The 24574-nt window shown below is 47.4% G+C and overlaps 1 protein-coding gene across 1 annotated transcript in view; it reads left to right on the top strand.

Annotated features, from left to right (window-relative positions):
• Positions 1-9830: 9830 nt before the first annotated feature.
• Positions 9831-24574, top strand: part of LOC144138743 (putative cytochrome P450 49a1) — a 77885-nt gene continuing 63141 nt past the window's right edge. The window contains exon 1 of the mRNA XM_077671159.1: positions 9831-10108. Within this exon, the coding sequence (XP_077527285.1) occupies positions 9925-10108 (184 nt within the window). The 5' untranslated portion in view covers positions 9831-9924. The remainder of the gene's footprint in view (positions 10109-24574) is intronic.

Here is a 24574-nt window from a genome sequence, read left to right on the forward strand (position 1 = left end):
GTAGGCGCAGGCGGTTTTTCCGAATTTCTGGGGCGGTCATTTTCTTTCACATTTTATACCACTTTTCCTGCACAATATTCGGAAATAGCTGTTTTTAAAGCCAGTCCGACTTTTGTTTATTTGCTGGGACAACGTCTATTTCTCCCCCAGCATTCTTTCACCAGGCTCCGCTTGTGGTCCTTCAAGCTTCATTTGTTTAAGGTGTGTTCCTGGACACACGAAAGTTGATCTAAATGAAGCGACTATTTGTCTTGCATTTGTTGCTTTTAAACAGCCCCATCATTGCTGGCCACCCTCCTCCAGGCCCGCGTGACGTCTGCACGATTTAGTCGGCACAGCGTGCTGCTAAAAAGCTTTCCGAACGCCTCTGCGACCACTTTAGTGTCGTTTTCTGACGAGGCCTGAGAGTCTCTCACACCTTTAGTGCTCTTGCAGCCATTCATTCACTTGGCATCGACTGTAAGATGTGGTATTCTCACGCTGCACCGTATCAGCCTTCACTTTTCCCCTACCCCACTTTGGTTTGGCGCATATTACACCACCCTGTGCTGCCGCAAGTAACTCTTGGCCACTTTTTTCTCGGTTGGTTACGGTGTTTTCGCGCGCACGAGCGACACACCCCGATGCTCCTTACTGTGAGGATTTTTATCCATGCCTAATTCACTGAAAAGGTCGGTGTTGTGTATTCGAGATCTGCACCCGAGTCGGCGACTGGGGTTCTCTAAACCAAGCTCGTGTAGCTATTATGGCTTATGTTTGTCTTAATAACACACGGCTTCTTATCTTGCTGCTTACTTTTCTGATATATTGACCTTTCTTTATAAACAACTACACATCAATTATCCTGTGGCTTCATTTCGCATCGCATGTTGCATATTATGCATGCTTGCATCGACATTTCGAAGACCACGCATTCAGTATCTGTGAAAAGTTTTTTTTTTACATCGGTACCTAAATTAAAGGTACAAAATTTGTCTAGACCAATCGCTCTTGTCACCAGACGAGAGCGATGCCGAGCGACAAGAGCGACAGAAATCGCTTTTGCTACCTCCGGTCGCAAGTGTAAACGAGCCTTAATGTAACAATGAAAGACATTACGTATTAACAATAACAATAACACTAGTTTTATTTTTACTAATTCGTTCGTATATGTTAGGGGGTGACAAATTTTCTGGGCCCCGGGTGCAAGTTTACCCAGAAACGCCACTGCTAGGCTTTTGCTTTCAATGCAGTAAGCCGACTCTTTTCTCGTCTTATGTAATTGCTTGTCTCTTCCCTTTTCTGCTCGTGTATACCAGCTCCCTCTGCGTCCCACCTGGCGACGCGAAGAAATCACGTCGGAGTAGGGGAATCCACGTTCCCTATATTCGGGAACAAGTTAAGAACGGCAATAGCTCATGTACGGTATCACTCCGCCCAATCGACGGACCCGGATGTCAACGGGCGCGCGCGTTTTGAAAGGAGATTGCTATGAATGCGTGACGTCGTCCGCTTTTCTCACGTAGTTTCTTTGTCGTCGTTGAAGTATTTTATAGGCATATTAAGTCCGAGAAATCACGAAAACGGCTCGTGACATGTTCAATATCCTCCCAGTAACGCACTAACTGCGCCGCGCGGAGTAACATCCGGCCGCGGTGATGAGGCACAGCGGCACAGCGGTAAGATGAGATTGAGGGCAATGGATCAACGAAGGTGGGCAGCTAAGGTTTTTAGGTACCTATACTTGAAAAGCGTGGACACGCAGTGGTTAAGAAAGACTAGAAGGCTAACGATGAAATACGGAAAGAACAGTGGGGAATCCAAAACAGCCAAGGTAACCAAAAAAGAGGCAAGGCAGATTGAAACGAATAAATGGAGGGAAAAAATGGAAGCCAAAACGTCGTTAGAGATGTACAGGGCTGAGAAGATGAACATCAGAAAGGAAAATTTCTACGATAATTCCCAGGGCAGTGCTTTGCTTTTTGAGGCTAGAGCAGGTTGCCTGCGAACTAAGAGTTTTGTGGGGAAGTATTCACAAAATGATGGGGTATGCGTGGTCTGCGGAAAAGAAACAGAAACTATGCGGCACATCGTGCTAGAATGTGAGGGTATCCATCCAAATCTACATGAAGGGAATATTGGGCTGTCAGAAGCCCTAGGATTTAAAGGTATCACAGAGGAAGTTAACTTCAAGGCTGTCGAGGGGACGAAAAGAAGATTAGAATGCTGGTGGACGAAAAGCAGAGAGGGGAATATTGCCTAGGACAGTTACCACGTGTAACAGGAAAAAAAAAAAGTATTTTGTGCCTAATCAGCTTTTTGTGCCTGCCCTAAGCAGCGCTAGTATTGAACCAAAAGTGTAAAACATAGGTATATTAGTCTTTTTTGGTAAGATGACATGTCATCACCCCGATACAAAGGGGAAACCAATAGAAATCATCATCATCATCATCATCGTCCATTTAGAAGGAGAGCACGCGTTGGCGCATATTCATCGAGTGATTAGTGAGAAGTTTAGGACAATAAAGGTAGGGAAACCTGCACCGATAACATTAGCGCCACAAAAGACTGCGGAAAGGGAAATAAGTTTGAGCAACTTTGATTGGAAAAAAGCAGAGCAAACGGTTTCCCCCCAGACAGCAGTGGGCCCGGACGGAATACCAATGCAACTGATAAACCTACTTGGACCTAAAAGTAAGGAATCGTTTATGAGGGCAATAGATAAGGTGATAAAAACCGAACAAATACCAGAGGACTGGTTAGCAAGCAGGATGAATTTAATATATAAAGGCAGAGGAGACAAAGCCAGTATTGATTCATACAGACCACTCACAGTAACGTCAGTGGTGTATAGATTCGTAATGCAGGCGATAAAATCAGAAATTCAAGCATGGATGGAAGAAAATGAAATACTTGGGGAACTGCAAAATGGATTCAGACAAGACAGGCGACTGGATGACAATCTGTTCGTGACAACGCAATGCATTGAAATTGTGAAAGCACAGAATAGAGTCCCAGTGATTTCCCTACCCCCCCCCCCCCCCTAGGGGGTGTGTAGACCCCCCCCCTAGTTTTTCTGGACACCCCCCCTTGAATCCCCAAATTTCACTCTTGTCAGTCCTTGTATGGACCTTTTTCAGTATCGATCTTTTGTCAGGATGCAGGCCTCCTCCTAGAGCACGTTTCTTTTTTTCGAGTTGTACCTTTGTGTATGTGCTATGTTTTTTTAGGGTTTCCTGTGTGTCTGGTATTCTTTTTTAATACGTGCTGGTGTTCCTCGCGTAGTTAACACCGTGCATTAGCCGCCCAGCGCGCACGTGGTCCCTTTGTCCTGCGCTTAGTGGCTGCGCTCACGGATGGCGATGTCGGCGCAAGGTTTTCTTTCTCTTTTTTGTGTGTTGTTTTTTTTTCTTTGTGTAGAGTTGTCTGTCCTTATGTCATCTCGTTCGTGTTTAAAAAAAGTATGGTTTCACCCAAGTAGTGAACACATGGGAACTTTCGTGAACTCCAGCGACTTCGGCGCACGTGCGCACGCACAGGCCGGCCACGCTGTAAAAAAAAAGTTTGTCGCACCTGCTTGTTTGCGTGAGCAGGCAAGGGGGTCGTAACAGCGAGAAACGACGAAGTGGCGTTCAGCTTGAAAGGGGCACCGAACACGTCGGTCTCCGCCGAATGCACGTGCAGATCTTGTTGTCTAGATCGCCCTGGTAACAAGTTCGAAAATTTCCTTATACGTTAAAAAATGGCGAGAAATTAAAAAAAAAAAACTGAATGGTAAAAAATAAATTTCTCTAACTTTGTTTTTTTTTCTTATATTGAATAGAAAGAACCGCCTCTAAAATGTGTATATATATATATATATATATATATATATATATATATATATATATATATATATATATATATATATATATATATATATATATATATATATATAGAAAATGAAAAACGACGTCACGGGGATGAGCGTTTGGTTAACAGACGTCTATTATTTAACTAGTGGGATAAAAAAACAGCTTTTCTAGTTTATGACCCCCCCCGAGCTATTGAGATACCCCCCCTTGATTCGATGCCTGGGGAAACGCCAGGAATAGACCACTATGGATTACGTTCTTGGACATTAAAGGGGCATATGACAACGTAAACAGAGAACAGCTGTGGAGAATGCTGAAACTCCAGGGATTAGATGACGAGTTAGTACAGTTCCTTATAGCAATCTATACAGACAACAGAGTGCACCTTACTTGGGAAGGACAGAAATGCGCCCAGCAGGTCAACATCCATCGGGGACTGAAACAGGGGTGCCCTTTGAGCCCAATACTGTTCATGCTTTACATGGCAGGGTTAGAAAAGAAACTGGAAGAAAGTCAAGTAGGGTTTAGCCTAACCCATATGCTGCAAGGCGAAGGGGTACGACAACATATTCCGGGAATGTTTCACGCAGACGACATTGTTCTTTTAGCTGATAACCAAAACGATATGCAGCGGCTAATAAATATTAGCGGCCAGGAAGCCCCTGACCTCGGGCTAAATTTCAGTGCAGAAAAATCAGGAATAATGGTTTTCAATGACGCTACCACCGCCGTAGTGTCAATCCAGCAAGGCGAATTACCTAGAGTGAAGGAATATAAATATTTGGGAGTGTGGATAAACGAAGGGGATAACTACTTAAGTACTCACGAGGAGCAACTTAAGGTTAAGGGAAAGCGAAACGCAGCTATAATGAAGCATAGAGCTCTGTGGGGGTATAACAAATATGAAGTAGTAAGAGGAATGTGGAAAGGAGTAATGGTTCCGGGTCTCACGTTTGCGAATGCTGTACTCTGCTTAAAATCAGACGTTCTATCAGGCCTTGAAGTAAACCAGAGAACGGTAGGACGTTTGGCCTTAGGCGCGCATGGAAAAACAACTAACGAAGCAGTTCAGGGAGATATGGGCTGCGCGTCGTTTGAAGTTAGAAAAGCTCAGAGTGAAATATGCTTTGAGATGAAGTTGAGGGCAATGGATCAACGAAGGTGGGCAGCTAAGGTTTTTAGGTACCTATACTTGAAAAGCGTGGACACACAGTGGTTAAGAAAGACTAGAAGGCTAACGATTAAATACGGAAAGAACAGTGGAGAATCCAAAACAGCCAAGGTAACCAAAAAAGAGGCAAGGCAGATTGAAACGAAAAAATGGAGGGGAAAAATGGAAGATAAAACGTCGTTAGAGATGTACAGGGCTGAGAAAATGAACATCAGGAAGGAAAATTTCTACGATAATTCACAGGGCAGTGCTTTGCTTTTTGAGGCTAGAGCAGGTTGCCTGTGAACTAAGAGTTTTGTGGGGAAGTAATCACAAAATGATGGGGTATGTGTGGTCTGCGGAAAAGAAATAGAAACTATGCGGCACATAGTGTTAGAATGTGAGGGTATCCATCCAAATCTACATGAAGGGAATATTGGGCTTCCAGAAGCCCTAGGATTTAAGGGTATCAGAGAGGAAGTTAACTTCAAGGCTGTCAAGGGGACGAAAAGAAGATTAGAATGCTGGTGGACGAAAAGCAGAGAGGGGAATATTGCCTGGGACAGTTACCACCTATAACAGGGAAAAGAAAGCATTTCGGTTCTAATAAGCTTTAGTGCCTGCCCTAAGCAGCGCTAGTATTAAACCAAGAGTGTAAAACATGGTTATATTAGTCCTTTCTGGTAAGATGACATGTCATCACGCCGCTTCAAAGGGGAAACCAATAGCAATCATCATCATCATCATCAACAACGTTGCTGTTGTAACCGAGTATAGTAAAACCCGTGAACTGAACGCACGCCCCTCAAATTCCACAGGAAGGTGCACACACGCAGCAAGCGCAGCCGGAGTGTCACCGGTAAATGCCGATTGAGGATATTGGTTGCAGGTTCGTGCTGTTGGGATTTTTGTTGACGTCGACGCTTACGAATTTCGCGCCTCCTCCAAGCGCTGTTCCCGCTACCCCTCCGATTTGAGGTTGACTTGGGCACGGCACTGGGGAGTCAGGAAGCTCGTCGTGGCGTGTATAGTCTGCAGCTGAATTCTCTTCGTGGGGTCCCCTCGACACGCCTACCGCGAACGTATTTTCGGGGACGTCTAGCCAGGGCTTGGCGTTGAGCTGCACATGCTAACTAAAAGCGCAGAAAAAAACGCGGGACAAAGAGAAGAACTATACACAGGACAAGCGCTTACTAACAACTGAGTTTAATGGAACCAAACCAAAGGCATGTTAGCATATGTCTCCATACCAAACTTGAGCTGCACGCCGTCAGTGAGGGTAGAGCATTTGCGCACCCAAGACGTCGGCACTTTTCGCAGGTTTTGCACTTATACAATTCCTCCACACACCAGCTTTGCATAATTGGCGCACCCAAGACGCCGGAAATTTCCTGAGGTTTAAACTTATGCAATTCCTCTACACACAGCTCTGCATAAATGGAGCACCCAAAAAGAATATATAGGAGGCGAAACGGCCCATTGCGACAAGCGCTGGCGAGCGACCAGATATTGTCCCAATGAAAACCAAGGCGGACTGCAATGCTTCGTAGCTGCGGCGGCGAAGGAGAGGGTAGCGGCACTTGATGGACGAAGTGATAGCGGCCTCACTTACCCCCGAATTCATAGACCTATCTTAAACTTAAGCAGCGAGCGTACTTCATGAAGTCCGCTCCAAGACAGCAGGCGGCTTGAACGGGTCTAAGACGACCTCCGCGTTTCATAGACGTTGGAGCGAGCTTGCTTCATCAAGTCAGGGGGTGACTTGAGCGGGGCGGCGACGGACGCGGCTGGGATCGAGAGTAACCGGGAATTATTTCGTTTGAAATGCCGATTGCGGTGGCCGCGCAGTTTCTTTAACCCTCGGCAGATGACGCTATCTAAACGTATGACGAGCGCTTGTGACATTATCTGGCCGCGCTTGGAAGCCTAGTTTCGCCTCCTATCTTATTCTTGCTCGGTGACCCAAGTTTTACACTTATACAATTTTTCCACAGACCCGCTCTGCATTAAGCAAACGAACTGGGGTTGCCCGCTAATCGCCTTTTATCTTACCATCACGTTGTGGGATTTTTAGCACTCATTTCCTAACGCGGGAACTCCTGAGTCCCTTGGGAACAAAGGTGATTCTGGTGGTTGCCTGGTATGCGCCAGGACATTCCCTTACTTTTCTAATGCAAGAGACATGTTTTATACCTACTCCCGTCTCGAATGCCTTTTCGAGCTTTCAGCTGTCATCGAAACCATAGTGCAACACGGCGGATTTTAAATGGAATTCGAAGCCCTCACCTGAGTCGACTGACATTCGGTTCGAAGGCATTCGAGATGCCAGTGTATAGCAAGAGTATTTGCACTCTTTACGCCTTGATGTCATCATCATTTTCATCCCTCATTGTGATCATCGTCACGTTTTAGACTGAGGGCCCCGCTTTTTTCCAAACGCTTCGCTTCACAGAGCACCCACGCGACATGTCTGTTCGCCTGATGCAGAACGGTAATTAAATGTCGTCATTGGCTGCGCCCCAAACCTAGAGCGACCTAAAGCATACCAAATCAATATTATTAACCAAACCATCACTTAGACCTGTGTTTAGAAAAAAAGTACATTTGAAAAAAAAAAGCTATGGAGGAAAAAAATAATAAATTGAGGCAGACCAGCTGCGGCTCAAACCCAAGCCCTCACGGCTACTACTCATTACTTTACATCGAGGCCACTGAGCCCGAACGTTGGAAGTGTTTTAGCAGGCGCTCAAAAGAATAGCGCACGCAGTGACATCACACATGTCATGCGGGTGCTCAGCGCAGCGAAGCGTTTGGAAACACGCCTGAGGGCCTTTTGCACCCACATAGCAATTTATGTTTTTACCAACTTCACATTCATCCCACCAGATTTTATCCACCGACAGACCACCCAACTAGAAGTGGCGCTCTTTGGCTTCGACGCCCTTGCGCCGTAAACAGCATTCATACAGCAACGACTTGATGATAGGGGGACTCTTGACGGCGCTTCCGTTGAAACTCGTCCTTCGACAGCTGGCCGTTAAGCTGCAATGCCACGAGGAGGACCTGTTGAGTCCATACTACTCCACAGCGATGAAGCACCGACTGTCATTTCCAAAAGTTGATACAGAACTGATAACGTCTCCGCACAGCTCTACCGATGGCCCGATAACCTATCCTGGTGTAGGTCATACATCAGCAGCCTTGGCAGATGCGCCGCTGCCCTTCTTCTGAGCGCTGGGTCAACTTTTATCGCCGAGATGCATACACCCGCGACATGAATCCTGATAGTTAGGACGTGTGAGTCAGTAGGGTGTTTTGGTGTGGAAATTTCGGTGCACGGACTTTTCAGTGCATCGAGATTTCAGTGCATGAACTCTTCCGTGCACAAATTTTTCGGTGCCAGGACATTGCGGTGCGCAAACTTTTAAGTGTGCAAACGTTTCTGCAAAAGGATTTGTGCTCCCGGTTGGTTGAAACTATCGGTTTCTGTATACCATGATTATTGCGGATCGTAGGTTGTGGATAACTATTTACTAACTGAGCTTTCTGTAATAATGCCGTGTCTTTAGAGTTTACCTTTAAAATTGCAGCATGTTTTTTTTATACCGCTTGACGGCAATACTCGTTATTATATGTGTAGCAAATTGACTGATTCTACGCGTTGGCAGATATTTTTATTGCTTGTGTTTATCTAGAATTACACTTTGTAGTGTTTCAGAACACAAAAAAGAGCACTTTCTTGTCGTGTTCTGGCAAGTCCTTTGATTAACTGGCAAAGGTTCACAACACAGCGGCATTATCGAGGCCATCTTTCCCAATTTTGCGCTTTGTCAGACCTGCGTCGCACCTGCGTTTCGATGGGACGTTGCCCTCGCCTCCCTGTTTATGACAGGTCGAACACAGCATATACACACCTGGCCTTATAGCCATAGACGGCTATCATCCGACGCTGCTGCCTCACCGCCGCCGGAGGCCTTAAAAATAAGAGTGGATAGCAAATCAGAATGTTTGGCTTGCACTAAAAACAACAAAAAGGCGCCTGGCTTCCGTTCCACCAAACGTAAATGTAACGAGGTACAAATAGTTGCGTGACATCGCTATGTGCTCGTTATAAAGTAAATGATATAACAACAGAGTTACAAATGCGTTTTTCAGGTGTATCTCGATACAACCGAGCTACAAATGCTTTTTTCAGATGTATCTCGATACAGAAATGCAGATGCTAAAAAAAAAAATTCTGAGGTACTATCGCGATATTCTAGTGTCGCGATATCAGTGCCCAGACCTGCATTTTGTAGCAACAATGGGGGAATTTGAGCTTAAAGTGTACAAGCTATACGCAGCCTTGAAAAGTTCGTGCTTCGTTCAGGAACGCATGGAATGCACAGGAGGGCATTGATAGGTGTTGAGAGAAAGAGAGAGAGAGCAATTTTAACGTATGTAGAAAAAACCCAGAGAGGTCGGCGGGATCATGTAGACTCTGGCCTGCTAGTCTGTTGGAGTAATGGAAGAAAAAAAAATGCAGATACAGGTGACAGGTACGATGATTTTGACATAAGGGTGAGGGTATACCTATATACAAAAAAGTGCCTATACGCAGTACACTCCATGTTCATCACAGTGGGGTCGAAGCTACAGTCTAGCTGTCAAACCCCTGCTTTTCAAAAATGCTATAGCAATGAAGCGAGTAAGTCAAGGACAGAGGAAAAAAATACCGCGCCCCCTGATCCTCTTGTCTGTGCACGTGTTTCTAACGCGAACGAGCCGTCACGACGAAGAGGAAAACAAGACGTTAATTAGATTTTTTTTATTGATCCGTTCGGGACCGAGCGTAAATACCAGGATGTAAGGCTCTGTCATGTTCTCTCGCCGTGAAACTGCGCGCTTGTGTCGAGTCCGGCAACCCAGTCGTTAACGGTGCTCGGGTAACAGCGGGAAGTCATGATTACAGCCGCTGCAGCACGGCGCATTCCGCTCAAGTCAACGATCTTCCAGGCAGCGCGAATCACTGCGAGTGCTTCCAGCCATGGCGATAGTCTGTCTTACGCAAAACCATTCTCAGAAGTTCCCAAGATTCCATCCTTGCCGTTAGTGGGAAGCTCGTGGATATATTTTCCTATCATAGGTGAGCAAAGAGGTCTCCTTTTCTTATTGATTTTCAAGAAAATATTGCCCGTGTTTTGACTTTTAATGCGAAGCTGTATACTGCTATGCTCCGGAGGTGGTCGATACATGTCCGTCCGTCTACGCGTCGCGTCACATCGAAACGAAGGAAATGGTGTCTCCATTTACTCGCGAATGCAATGCTCGGTTGCTCTCAATCGAATACTGGTATCTCCAAAAAAATTACACTCAAATTGTCAGCCAAGGCGACTGTATCATTGCGCCGAGTTTAATTTGTTTGTCATCATTGGTTCAGTCACAGTGAAGTTGTGAAAATTACAGAATTCCCGCCTGTCAATACATGCCGTCTGCAGAGGGAGTACGGTTATGGTTCGACCAAACGGCTGCAACTCTTGTTTTATCAAAAGGGACCTGAAACAAATTTTACGAAAATTTATCGCTATAAATACGCCAAGTTTCATTTAATTTACACAGCTCACAGTGAAGTTGTGAATATTGTGCAATCCCCTTCTGCGGAACGGAACGAACGGAGGGAGGGGGAACCGACAGCCCCACGTTTTTAAGTGCGAATGCACTTTATAAGCGACCCCGAACCTTCCGCCGTCCGCATAGCAACAGCTGCGGGTGCGCGCGCTTTTCGTCTTCCTTAGCAACGGGGGGAGATGGGCGCGCGCTGCCAGGCCGCTGACATGGCACATACCCACGTGGGAGATTGGCCAGGAATAAGTGCGAATGCACTTCTTAAGCGAGCCTGAATCGTCCGCCGGGGAGGTGGGGGCAAGTGCGAATGCACTTTATAAGCGACCCCGAACCTTCCGCCGTCCGCATTGCTCCTGCCCCCGCGTACTCGAAACTCGAAATAATACTTCGTATATAAATGTGTGTGTGTGTGTGTGTGTGTGTGTGTGTGTGCAAAATGCATCATGACAAACAACACTTTAAATCATTAATTACACTTCAATCATCATCATCAGTAATAAAACTCCCAGGCATTTCCCCGAGGGTGACCATGGTTAAGTGCGAATGCACGGGGTGATGCTATGAGGGGGGTAAAGTTAAAATCCGTTGGCATTCGCCAGTGAGTTAACGTAAACTCCCCCGTGTGATCACATTGCGATTCCCAGGAACCATTAGACTGTAAGGCACCATACAGTGAATTAATAAATAATTTAAGTGCGATGCACTTTATAAGCGACCCTGAATCCGCCGTCCGCATTGCTCCTCCTCCTCTCCCCTAGCAACGGCGCGAGGAGCGGAGAGGAGCGTCTGTAGCAACGGCGCAGCGACGTCACACCCCACGTGACCCGCGCGCGCTCCGCCTCCCGCGCCGTGGCTGCGCGCGCCCGCGCCGGCTCCCGCACCGCTCCTCGCGCCGTGACGTCACACTCCCACGTGACCGCGCGCTGGCGCCTTTGCGTCTGCTCCCCCTCTCCTCGCGCCGTGACGTCACATGCTCTGCAGCTGGCGCGCCTCTCCCCCCGTTAGGTTTGCACTCACCCTCTGCGCGCGCCTCTCCCCTCGCCTGACAGCTCCCCCTCGCCGGTACTGCGCCTCTCAAGGCGATGGCACAATTACTACGCCGTGTACTCTCGGCGCAAGAAATGCATTCGCACTTCCTCACGATTCCCTTCGGGGAGGTGGGGGCAATTTTTTTTTTAAATAAAGCTCTTGCCCTTCTAAGTTTTATCCAGCTAATTAACTACGAAGTCTGCCCAATCGTGCAAATGACGAGCAAACATGTTTGTTCCGCGCATATAGATGCGTCGATTGAGGTAAAACACACCACAGCTGCGCGGCTCGTCCTTCACAGAGTAGAAGGGCTGATGAACCTTTTGAAGTTTCTGTCATAGTATTCTGTGAACCTCCTGTTATGTTCAGATTTTCTGTATGAACTAAGGGCCGCGATGAACAGAAAGCGTTGTTACAGATATTCGCCGTGCCGTTTGATGCACCATCACAGCTGTCCGCAATGTAGGACAAAATTCGTAGATTTCAAGCACACTGTCTGAAGGACGTTCGCAGTTTCAAGAAAAAAAAAATGCAGGGCAACATAGGCTCTGGCAATTGTAATACTTTCCCAAATTTCAGCATAGTTTCTCGTATATGCGTCCACATTTCAAAAAAGACGAAAAATTTTCAACAGTTTTTCTTTTGTGTTAAATATGAAGATTTTCACTGCTGTTTTACATTACTATTATACGAGCTTGATAGCTGCGCTTAATGAGTGGTCGGTATTTTTTTTAGACATGTTCCAGATTTATTCGTGAGGAGCAGGAGGAATCACAATACTGCTCGTGATATTTTTTATTCCTTCCGTGAAGCCCACAAGGTTGACTCATCGCACTATCATCGCCGTAATAATCATGCATGCATTACTTTTAAATTATCGGTTGTTCTACAGGGAGAATTCTGCTAAATGTATTTTTTATCATAGATCAAACATTCGCCTGCGGTGGTAACTACATGAAGGAAATTTGGCGAGCAACGCGCGAGAGCTTTTCTATAAATATAAGTAGTCATGCGCATGCGGATGTGGTTGTTGGCATCCGCGTTTTGGAGGGAACCTATCTCGATCACATTGCGCACGAGAGCTTTATAGCAAACAAGACATGTACCGTTAATATTAGCGTTGTCCAAAAAAAAAAAACTTTATAGCAATAAATAGGAATTCCTCACTTGTAATTAATGTTCAAGGGTTCTTTTTATAGACGAAGTTCTTTTTATAGACGCCTCACGCTTCTAGGCAATGTACGTTGGCGTCCTATACTGGTAAATAACTGGTTAAAAAGCCAGCGAGAGTCACCCACGCACGCGAGTACGAACAAGTTACGTACGTTAATGACCACCGTTTTTATTTCTTGTCCATCTTCCTTGCCTCATCACCCCAACCCCCATATGCACATTTCTTCAGTAAAAGGCACGCAAATGTAGCGAAATGTTCCACATCCGATATATGAAAATGTTTACTGTTTTGTGCAGCATTCCGCACTGTAATATTGCCCACTGCGTGTTACGTAAACCGACAGCTCTATCATTTCTGACTGTTTTACGTGCCAGCAATGTTTATGCGAAACCACCTCTATGCGGCTAAATTATACTCTTCTTTTCTTATCACGCGACTTGAATTTATCGCCTTTGTGCGGCGTATACAACAAAACGAGTGTAAAGCACCGTAGGTAACACGTGAATTCCGCACACGACTAAAGAATTAAACGGCGCGTATTATGTTCAATATAACTGCAATAATGGGCTACACTTCGAAAATAAAGGCGTGTGCGTTGCTAGGCACTTCCACAGCTACAGCTGTCCGTAGTTATTACCGGAATGCCTTTTTTCAGCGTGTGTCCTTTGCCGTGGTGCGTCACGCGAGTTCACGGCCGTGCTTCAGCAGTTGTGCCGCGGTGAACGGACTTGGAAAACAATATACTGTTGCCTTTCTGGAAGGTCCCGGGTTCTAACCCGCGCTCTTTTGCTTCTGAAGCCGAAGCCACAACCTCACGGTCACGAGCCATTTTCCTTTCTTTAAGATGAAAACACATTGCAAACAGATCCCGTATGAATAACAGCGGGCACAAAGCAAAAGTCAGGTTGAAGTTAAAGGGACCCTGCAACACTTGCGATAAACGCTTTCAATCTTTCCTTCGCGTGTGGAAGCACTGCGAAAGCTAGAGTTATCGTCAGCAACGAGCAGCACTGCGTGATTTGCTCGTCGCACCAGATACGCCTTCCGTTTCTGCTTTGTTTTTGTGGCTTTATTTTTAAAGTTGCTATCGTAAAGCGTTCATTTCTGCAACTGAAAGAAAACCGGCCAATAGCCGCTACATGGCCTCAGTGACGTAATTCGAGCGGTGGAAAAACGTCAAGACCGGGAAAAAGAGAGAAATCTTTGAGCGAGTTTCCAAGTTAACTAGCGGGCATAGAGCAGTAATTGTAGGGGCGAAGCTCCTCTTGCTCGGGCCCTGTCCCGGCCGTACACGGCACATTGTACACGCCACATTGATGATGATTGTGGCAGGACCCCCTAGGCATTGGCCAACCAAAGATTGGCCGAAGGGTCATTACGTTCAACGCGTTCGTTGCTACCCAACAAGGAGGAGAGGAAGAAGAAGAGGTTGTCATTCGTCGCCTGCGAGCTGAAGACAAGTACCTGGGGTACGCTACACAAGATGCTCTGCAGAAGGTGACTGCCAAGGTGGCTAAAATGTCACACACCGAATTCGCCAACTTACCCATGGAGATTATCATCGTCCCAAAAAAGCCCTACATAATCACCACAAACATTGACGTCGTCGACGGGCTTATCAACGGAGCGGTGGAAAGCTTGACGTGTCGAGACTTTATATGATGTGTGGGCGAATGTTTCACGGTTTCACCAATAAGCATTTTAGCTTCGCCCCTCTCATCATCATTCACTTCGTGCAGATGGCAGGATTTTTTGGTTGAGGTACTTTGCGACCCCCAAATGTAAGTGCTGGGTGTGTTGGGTGACTACATTCTGCAAGCATTTATGATTTCAAAATAGTTGAAGAAAGTGTTGCAGGGCCCGTTTAAATACCAGGGACGGAGACACACCTGTCAAAAATGGAAATCCAGACGGGCTTGGTCAGCTCCGGCGATCAGAGTGCGCACCAAATGCAAATTCTTCGCGAAAGAGGGCCGTGATGCTGATCTGCAAGGCATGCACCATTTCCCCGACTACTGAAGTCCAATTAGCATGAGCAGATCCCACGGGAAGAGCCGTTCAAGCTGGAGGAAACGGACCCCGTGAGATGCGATGGATAGCCCTGTTAAACGGTCGACAAGCCAGTAATAAATGACATCGCGACTGCAAAGAATAGATCAGCTCTATGCTTTCAGATTTGTTGCATATATAGTTGGCTCTTAACTAACCATGTTTTTGCGAGTAAATTAGATCCGTATAGCTGCAGGAAAAATGTTTTCAAGGAGGCCAGACGTTTGAACGCGTTGCAATACGTCATGACCAAGTTGTGACGAATATGTCTCTGCAGAGAGAACAGTGGGAAGAGATGCAGCATTGCGATCAGTGAACAAGTATTCAAGAGAAAAGTGTGCTTTTGAGGCAGGCGAGAGAGAAAAAGAGAGAAAGAGAGAGAAGAGAGAGAGAGAGAGAGAGAGAGAGAGAGAGAGAGAGAGAGAGAGAGAGAGAGAGAGAGAGAGAGAGAGAGAGAGAGAGAGAGAACACTGTATTGTTGAGACATCAGGTACAGCTTGGGGGGGCGTCTCAGCCTAGATGGCTGAATGGGCCGGCCTATAGCGCCGGTTTCGTCACGGTTCATGTTGGTCAACGAGTCAAGAGCTACCCAAGGCCCACTCCCAGTGGGTGGGTTGAGAAAAGGTGGCGGAGTCCGCGTGGCACTCGCAGAAGGCGTGTTAAGGCGTGTCGAGGTCGTGGCATCTCGGACCCTCTACGGCAGGGAAGAGGTGTGGGTGGGGGTGCTGGAGTAGCGTGCTATGTGGGAAGGAGTGGGTTTGTAGAGTGCACTACAGCCGTGCTTCTTCTAGCGTAAGTTAGGCGTTGGGTAGGGGTAGTGTTCTGCGGGTGAGGCGTTAGTGTTGTGTGATGTCGCGGTTTGTGGCGAGGGTGTACCCAGTGTTACATGGCCGAAGGCGCACAAGAATGACCTCAGTCATGCCATGGTAACGTGGTGAACGAGTGCCTTGCAAGGGAGTTGCCTCCGTTTCGACATTGACGAGCCGAAACCAAACTTAACTTGTTTAATGCATAGCGAGTAGAGAACAGCGGAGATACAGGAAGCACCACACTGGCGTACTTACAACATGACAGCTCGAACGGGCAGATAAACGTCCTCCGCAATGGCTGAGCACGCACTGCTTCGTCGTCGGGAATGAGGGACTACAGCAGCCGACCAATTTTTTGGACCTGGAGGGGAACGAAAAATTGTCCGAATAAAAGAGCAGCCCGAAAAATCCGTGAGCCATTATTCCTATGGGACAACGGGCAGTTCGTCGAGGAAGTCCGGAATATCCAGCAAGTCGGAATTTTCGGAGTCCTAAAAATGGGCGACTTCTCTATTTATATTTTTCAAAGCAACGTTCAAAAAGAGCGTCAACACGTTAGAGTCACACGCACGCACAAGCAACACCACTCTCGCAGAGCCGGAGAGGTGATGGGTTAGAAGCCTCTGCCGTCAACGGCCGCTCGGGCAGTCTCCTGCATGCTAAAGAAGGTTCTGGCTGCGCCGTATTCGCGAAGTCGCATGAGCGCCGCAAGTTGTCTTTCTCTCCCATTGCCAGTGCTTTTTTCTGGTGATATTATCTTTGTCTCCCGTCACACACACACACACACACACACACACACACACACACACACACACACACACACACACACACACACACACACACACACACACACACACACACACACACACACTCACTCTCACACACGCACACACACACACACCCACACAGACATACACACACTCTCACATATGCACACACTCTTTCACCCCCGCAGGGGGCACCTTGTGTACTCAAGGTGTTTTGGTGAGTAGCGCCACCACGGTCCCGAGCTCTGCAGGGGTGCCTACTTTCGTAGGCATTTGGTGTCTTGCAACACCACGGACCCGAGCACATGTGGGTTGGACCCACCCACTTCCCGGCTGTGCGTGGCTTTGCCGTGTCCGGGGAAAAGGGCATCCTGGTGGTTGAGCCAAAGCCAGGGTTGTTTTGGACCTTCATGGCCCCCTGGCAGAGGCAACACACCACTTCGGCCCCCGCTTCCCGTAGACGGTGCCCCCAGTCTGACCCGACCTGGGGGGAATCAGCCAGTCGCCTTTTCCTGTCCTCTTCTTCATTCTTTTGCTTTCCTATCGTCTTTCCTAACCCTGTCCTGTCATCTTCTCTCTTCCTTATTTCTCGGTTTTTTCTCCAGGCGGCGAGGGTTAACCCTGTGCGAAGGCTTCACCCTAGACCCCGAGCATAGGGTTATAGTGGCGAGGTACAGTTAACGTGCGCTTCAAAGCCACGTTCCCTTGTTGGGCTCGGTGGTGGGCGACTGGTCTTGCCACCGAATTGATTTCATTTTCTATGGCTATCTTCTCAGCTCCCGCAAAACACCCTGATCGACCTCCTAAAAGGGGTCGCACCGAAGCACTCCGCACCCAATCACCTCAGGCAGCTTTCAGCAAATACCTTGTTGTACACTCGACCGACGAAAAACCTATCACCGACCTGTCAGTCTTCTTGATTGCCAAGTGTATTGAAAACATTGTTGGAAAAGACTACAATGCCAAAAAGATGCCCTCTGGAGACCTTCTTGTTGAAGTTATGCGAAAAAACCAAAGTGAGAACCTCCTGAAGCAACAAAAAATTGCCAACTTGACTGTCACAGTTACGCCACACCACACGCTAAACACTGTACAAGGCGTTATCTCTGACAAAGAACTCCTCCATGAGACAGATGATGATCTCCTTGAGGGACTGCATGACCAAGGTGTTGTTGGTGTCCGTAGAATTATTATGAGAAGAGATGGAGCAGAGATCAAGACCCGACACATCATCCTAACATTTGCTAGCTCTACCCTGCCAGAGACAGTGAAGGCAGCTTTCCTTAGCTGTCGTGTACGCGCCTACATTCCAAACCCGAGGTGATGCTTTAAATGTCAACACTACGGTCATGGAACTCTAGCTTGCCGTGGCAAGCTCACCTGTGCGAAATGTGGCGAGAATGATCACTCTTCTGATGACTGCAAAAACACAATCATGAAATGTCCGAACCGCAGTGGTTCACACGCTGCATACTCACGATCTTGTCCGTCTTTAAAGAAAGAAAAAGAGATCATTCAGATCAAAGTAACCTAAAATATCAGTTTCCCTGAAGCACGCCAAAAGCACAAGATGTTTTCGGCTGCATCCTGCGACACTGCGACACAACGCAGCTTAGCTGATGTGTCGCTGTCGTTAACCCCCTCCGAGCAACCACCAGCTCCTGCCTCTACAGCAGAGGCCTTGGTGGTTCCTCCTCCTGCTGGGCTGCCGTCCACAGCCGAGCACCCCGCCACTACGTCTGCGGAGCCCGTGGAGAATGTGGTGACGGGCGCTATCGGGACTGTTCCGGCCTCTTCCAGTCCAGCTCCATTGGCCCGCACGACACCCGAGGACATTGAGAGCATGAACTCAGGTGGCCCCACACGTACTCCTTCCCTTCCCGCACCGCAGGTTCCAACCAAGAAGCCTGCGGCCACCTCAGGAACCAATCCGCGAGGTGGATGTCGGATGGACACCATGTCGGTGCCTCCTGATTTGTCAGACGAGGACATGGACACCTCGGCATCTCAACCTGCCCAGCAGGCGCAAAATGAGCGCCGCAGCACTTTTGGCCGTGGGAAAAAACCACCACATCGTACAACAGGCCCTAAACAAGACTCACTGACATGAACCAAAATAGGCAACTTCTCAACTACATCTTTATTATCGTTAATCCATAATAGCTGTTGAAAACATAGTTCAATGGAACTGTAGGGGTCTCATAAAAAACTTGGATGATGTGTATGAACTTCTTTATAAACATCAATCCAGTATTATTTGCCTCCAAGAGACACACCTGAATCCCAAGCAAAGTAACTTTCTTAAACAATACACTGTCTTCAGGAAAGATAGAGATGCCTTTGCTCGTTCATCTGGTGGGGTTGCCATTGTGACGCGAAAATCCATTCCATCCCAGTCCATTAGACTACTCACCAGCCTTGAGGCAGTTGCTGTCCGCGTGATCATTTTTGGTCGGCTGATTACAATATGTTCCTTATACATTCCCCCGGATCATCAATTGTCTACCTCAGAATTTGAGTCGTTGGTAAATGAGCTTCCTGAACCATTTATCTTAGTTGGAGACCTAAATGCACACAACAAACTCTGGGGTTCTGGGCGAACTGACGCTCGCGGCCGCTTGATTGAACATTTCCTAGTATCATCTGGTGCGTGTTTGTTCAACAAAAACAAAAAACAGCCCACATATTATAACATTACACACAACACGTACTCACACATAGACTTGGCCATCGGTTCTGCTGTTCTTTTTCCACTCGTTGAGTGGCAGGTGGAGAAAAAGCCGCTTGGAAGTGACCATTTCCCAGTATTCCTGAGATGCCTGGACAGAGACCCTTACACTCCCACCTCAACTAAAAGGTTTAAAGAAACCGCTGCAGACTGGGAGAAATTTAGGCAGAAATCTCAACTCACATACAGTTCCATAGAACACTTGGGTATTGATGAAGCTTGTAGCCTTGTCACGGCACATATCCTTGACGCTGCAGAGAACTTCATTCCCCAGACTTCTGGTAACACAAGTAACCTAAGGCGGCCCTGGTGGAATGAAGAGTGTCGACAAGCACACCAGGCACAAAACAAGGCGTGGGGCATTCTTCGCAGGTACCCCACTGCGGACAACCTTGTAGCGTTCAAGCGCACCAAAGCCATGGGAAGGCGCATTCGCCGTCAGGCCAAAAGCAATAGCTGGAGGTCCTTCTTAACTTCAATAAATTCTTTCACCGTCACAAGAAAGGTTTGGAACAGGATAAGAAAACTAAATGGACAAAGCACACATGGCTTACCCCTTGTTGACACCACTGGTGGCACCGTAGAGGACCAGGCAAACGCGTTGGCACAATACTTCGAACACGTCTCAAGCTCTTCACATTACACAAGCACATTTATACACTACAAAAAGTCAGCTGAGCGGAAGTCCATGCGTGACCACAAGCAATCAAACGACTCCTATAACTCTCCATTCTCCCTTCACGAGCTCATGACTGCGTTGGCTGGTTGCAAGCCTTCGGCGCCAGGTGCAGATACCATTACGTACGGCATGATCAAACACCTTCATACAGACACAATCAATACTCTCCTTTTTTATTTAACAGAATATGGCGTGCTGGGCACTTTCCTAAGGCATGGAAACAGGCTATTGTTGTGCCACTGCTGAAAGAGGGAAAGGATGCATCCTGTGTTTCAAGTTATCGTCCAATTGCCCTGACCAGCTGCTTGTGCAAGCTATTCGAAAAAATGATCAACAGAAGGTTACTATACTTCCTGGAATACAATGGTATTCTGGACAGCTGCCAGGCAGGTTTTCGGTCGGGCAGATCAACAACAGACCAACTTGTCGCTTTTGAATCCTATGTGAAAAATGCCTTTGTTAACAAACAGTTTTTTATGTCCATATTTTTTGATCTAGAAAAAGCATATGACACTGCCTGGCGCTACGGCATCCTGCAAGACCTGAAATCTTTTGGAATTTGTGGGAATATGCTTAATGCCCTTGAAAGCTATTTGTCTGAACGAACATTCAGAGTGAGGGTCGGGGCTGCAGTATCCGCGCTGTATATGCAAGAAAATGGCGTTCCTCAGGGTGGAGTACTTAGTTGCACACTTTTTATAGCTAAGATGAACACACTTGGGAAAGCTCTGCCCCGTACCATTTTTTACTCCATTTACGTGGATGATGTTCATATCAGTTTCCGGTCCTGTAACCTGTCTATCTGTGAACGGCAGTTACAACTTGCCACAAACAGGCTTGTAAAATGGGCCGACGAAAATGGCTTTAAGCTAAATCCTCAAAAGAGCACATGTGTCTTATTTTCCAAGAGGCGTGGTATTCACCCTGAGCCCACCGTCCAGCTCAGTGGAGTGGCTGTGCCTGTGAAGAAGGAACACAAGTTTTTAGGGATTGTGCTAGATGAAAAGCTGTCATTTATTCCACATATAAAGCTACTCAAAATAAAATGTATAAAGGCAATGAATATCCTAAAAGTCCTATCCCACCACTCCTACGGCACAGATAAGATGTGCCTGCTGCGTCTCTACAACAGTTTAGTGAAGTCGCGGCTGGACTATGGGAGCGTAGTATACGGGTCAGCTTCGAAAACCGCTTTAAAAATGCTTGACCCTGTTCTGCACGTTGGGCTTCGCCTTTCGTCAGGAGCCTTCCGAACGAGTCCTGCACAAAGCCTATATGTGGAATGTGACCAGTGGTGCCTGGAAGACCAGCGCTTATACACAGATCTATTGTATGCCATGAAGGCAACATCCATAAAAAATCACCCTTCTTCGATCACAGACCTTGTTGCTCCCTGGGAAATGTCCCCGATTTCTTGTGATTTATCTTTTAGAGCCATTAACAAAAGAACTGCACCAAGAGAACTCATCTTGCAGCACTTCCTACATCTACGACACAAATATCCCTACACAACGTTTTACACAGATGTCTCCAAGTCCGCCCATTCTGTGTCATGCGCTGCACATGGCCCAAACTTTGCTATCACAAAGACAATGAACAAAAATACCAGTATTTTTACAGCTGAGGCACACGGCATTTTAACCACTGTGGAACACATTACAGATACCAGAATACACAGTTCCATTATTTTTGCAGACTCCCTGAGTGTAGTATTAGCTCTCCATTCAGGAAAACCAGCGAGAAACATTATTTTAAACCATCTTATCAAATCCACAATGTCTGCTTACGCTCTAAAATTGACTGTAGTAGTGTGCTGGGTACCTGGGCACAGCGGAATTTCGGGCAATGAAATTGCTGACCAGAATGCTGCTGTGGCGGCTCTCCACAGTGTTGTAGATATCCCACATGTGCCCTACCTAGACATGAAACCACTAGTTCGGAGTATGCTTCGGAGGCGCTGGCAGGTACAGTGGGACACACAAATCGAAAACAAACTGCACATTATAAAACCACACATAGGGAAATACAACACAGAGAAACGGAACAGGTTCACAGGAATATCAATATGCAGATTAAGAATAGGTCACACACACGCTACACACTCATATCTTTTAAACGGAACCCCACCACCATCTTGTGAGAAATGCGGACGAAGACTTACAGTTCTCCATGTATTGATTGAATGCTTGGCATACCATGACTCAAGGAAACGACACTTCCCAGAACTATACACCTACGATACCCTTACACCCATCCTTGTTTTTATCTGATCAACCCCCGATTAAAAGTGAACGCCTTTTAGCCTATCTCGCTGACATTGGATTTTTAGCACTCATCTCATACCATGTGTGACATCAGGGCCACCCAATGCAAATAGTGAGGGTGGTTCCGAGCGTTTTCATAACGTGCCAGGGACGTCACCGCCATCCCTGTTATGTTATGGCGCTCCCAGAACACACATAAACATCGTCACTGTTACCTCTCATCTTATTCATCTTCGCTTCTTAGAATAAGGGCCCTTTACACCCATATATACACTATTTTTATCAAGTACATCACAATCATCGCCATGGCATTTTAACAAATGTGACAAAACAAACATTGTCTTGGCGCTCTTTGGCCTCAGACGCCCTTGCGCCAATAAAATATACATAGTAGTAGTAGAACTCTCTCACACACATGCACGCACCCATGCACAGTCGATTCGTAACACCAGAGACCCCGAGTGCTCCGTGTGTAAAACCAAGATAAGTGATCAGTGTTGGCCCAAAATATTAGTATTAAAGCTTCGGTGCGCTGGTTAGCAACCTCGTTGGTTTCTATGACGCTGTGCGCCCTCATCCACACCACCATCACGGGCTTGTGGGGAGGTTCTCTTCGGATAACTTACTGCGGCGGGCTGAGATGCTTTCCTTCTCACAGTTTCGTAGCGCCTGCTGTGAGTCTGACAGGACAGTGGTTTGTGTTGGCGTCTTGGTTATTTTTGGAGCCAGGGATGTTTCTTCTGCAATGGTAGGGTTGGCCGCGCGTACTGAGGCTTTGATAGTTGGTTGCGTTTCTGTGGCGGAGGCGATGCCTGCGATGGCGAAGGCCGCTCTGTCGGGGTACCGTGCCGCATTCACATGTACGGTGTTCGTCTGGTGGGTTTTGCTGCCAGTGGAACTGTGCGCGTGCCCCTCTTCTTCCCGCGTGGAAGGTCGGGTGAATGTTTCTGGAGCGGACTATAACCTTGATTAGGGCTCGGATAATTCTAGGTGTCCTGGCCGAAGTGGAGTCGGTGTTGGGCAGTTCTATCTGTATCCATTGCAGCACAGAACTCCCCGTCATCATCTGCGCCAGCCTGTGTATCTGTGCCGTGCGACGGCCATCGATTACCTCGTCTGAGGTGTTATGAATGCCCAAGTGTACAAGTCTGTTTGTCGAAGCAGAGTGGGGAATCTGCAGGGCCCTGTGATGGGCTCTGCGAAGTAGAGCGTCGAAGGAATTTTTGCACGATTGGGTTCGGTTCACATAAGGCAGGTGATAACTCAATTTTCTGACTACGAAGCCATGTCAGATCCCTAGACTTTCTTCCTCTGTGAGCTCGTGTTGCCTTGAGGTGATTCTTCTTAGCATGACAATTGTTTGTAGCGTGTGTGACAGTAGGACGCGCACTGTCTCGGTTGTCCCTGCATTGGTCTGTATTCTCAGTCCTACTATTTTCAAGCACGACACGCTGGGCATGTTTTGTTCTCCGATGCCGACTTTGATGGGTGGTTAGGTGGCACGTTTCGTCCTTGGCTGAAGGATCATTACTTCGGATTTGGTAGTTCAGTATAGTGAGGCCCGCCTTGGTTGTGAGTTCCGCGACCATTTCGGCGCCCTTCTTTGCGTTTGACGTCGGCATCACTGCCCCGGTCGACCCAGAAGAATATCGTCTGCGTATATCGTTGATCTTAGTTTTGGGATGCTGTAGGATGCGCTGGCCATTAGGTTGAAGAGTAAAGGCGAGATTACGGCTCCCTGGGGGGGGTGGGGCGGGGGGGGGGTGGTCCCCTTGTCTGGCATCTTGAAGGTTTGTGTTTGGGACGTTTCCAGCTTCATCCTGGCCGCCTCGCCTGTGAGGAAGGATTTCACGTAGGCGAATCTACTTTTTCGTAGCCCCAGCATGGAGATTTCTGTATTGCCTCGTGCAAAACGTTATTAAAGGCTTTGTGGCGGTCGATGGCTAATATGGCCGCCTTGTATTTTTTTGGTGGGTTTTCCAATAAGGGGTGTTGGGTCTGTATGAGTTCTTCCTGATTGGGGAGGCTTGGTCTAAAGCCGACTTGACTGTGTGGTGGTATGTTGTTTGTCCTGGGGCACTATGGTATGAGGCCGTTCATAACTTGCTCCATGAGTTTCCCCACGCACCACGTCAGCGATATATCTCGGAGATTTGCGATTTTTATTGGCTTGCCTGGCTTAGGAATGTGGCGGGAGGAGGAAGTGGCCCCCCTGGGAGCATGCTTTTGACGACACAATAGCATTAGCTACTACTTCTAAACAGCTCCATACTGGCGTCTCACTGCTGCGATAACTTGAAAACGGACGTTCTGTAGAATTCCCGTCGTGCAGCTTCACCACAATGCACCCGAGTGACTGATCCGTGCCGCCAACAATGAAATTTCGGGGAACGACGATGTACAGCATACGATTTGACTAAAACGTTCCGTCTGCGCTTTGGCATGACGCAATGCAAAAGTGACTTCCTGCATTTCGCAGTGCGACAGC

This window comes from Haemaphysalis longicornis, unplaced genomic scaffold, assembly GCF_048455015.1.
Source record: "Haemaphysalis longicornis isolate Haplotype H1 unplaced genomic scaffold, Haemaphysalis longicornis Haplotype H1 scaffold_5, whole genome shotgun sequence".
NCBI lineage: Eukaryota > Metazoa > Arthropoda > Arachnida > Ixodida > Ixodidae > Haemaphysalis > Haemaphysalis longicornis.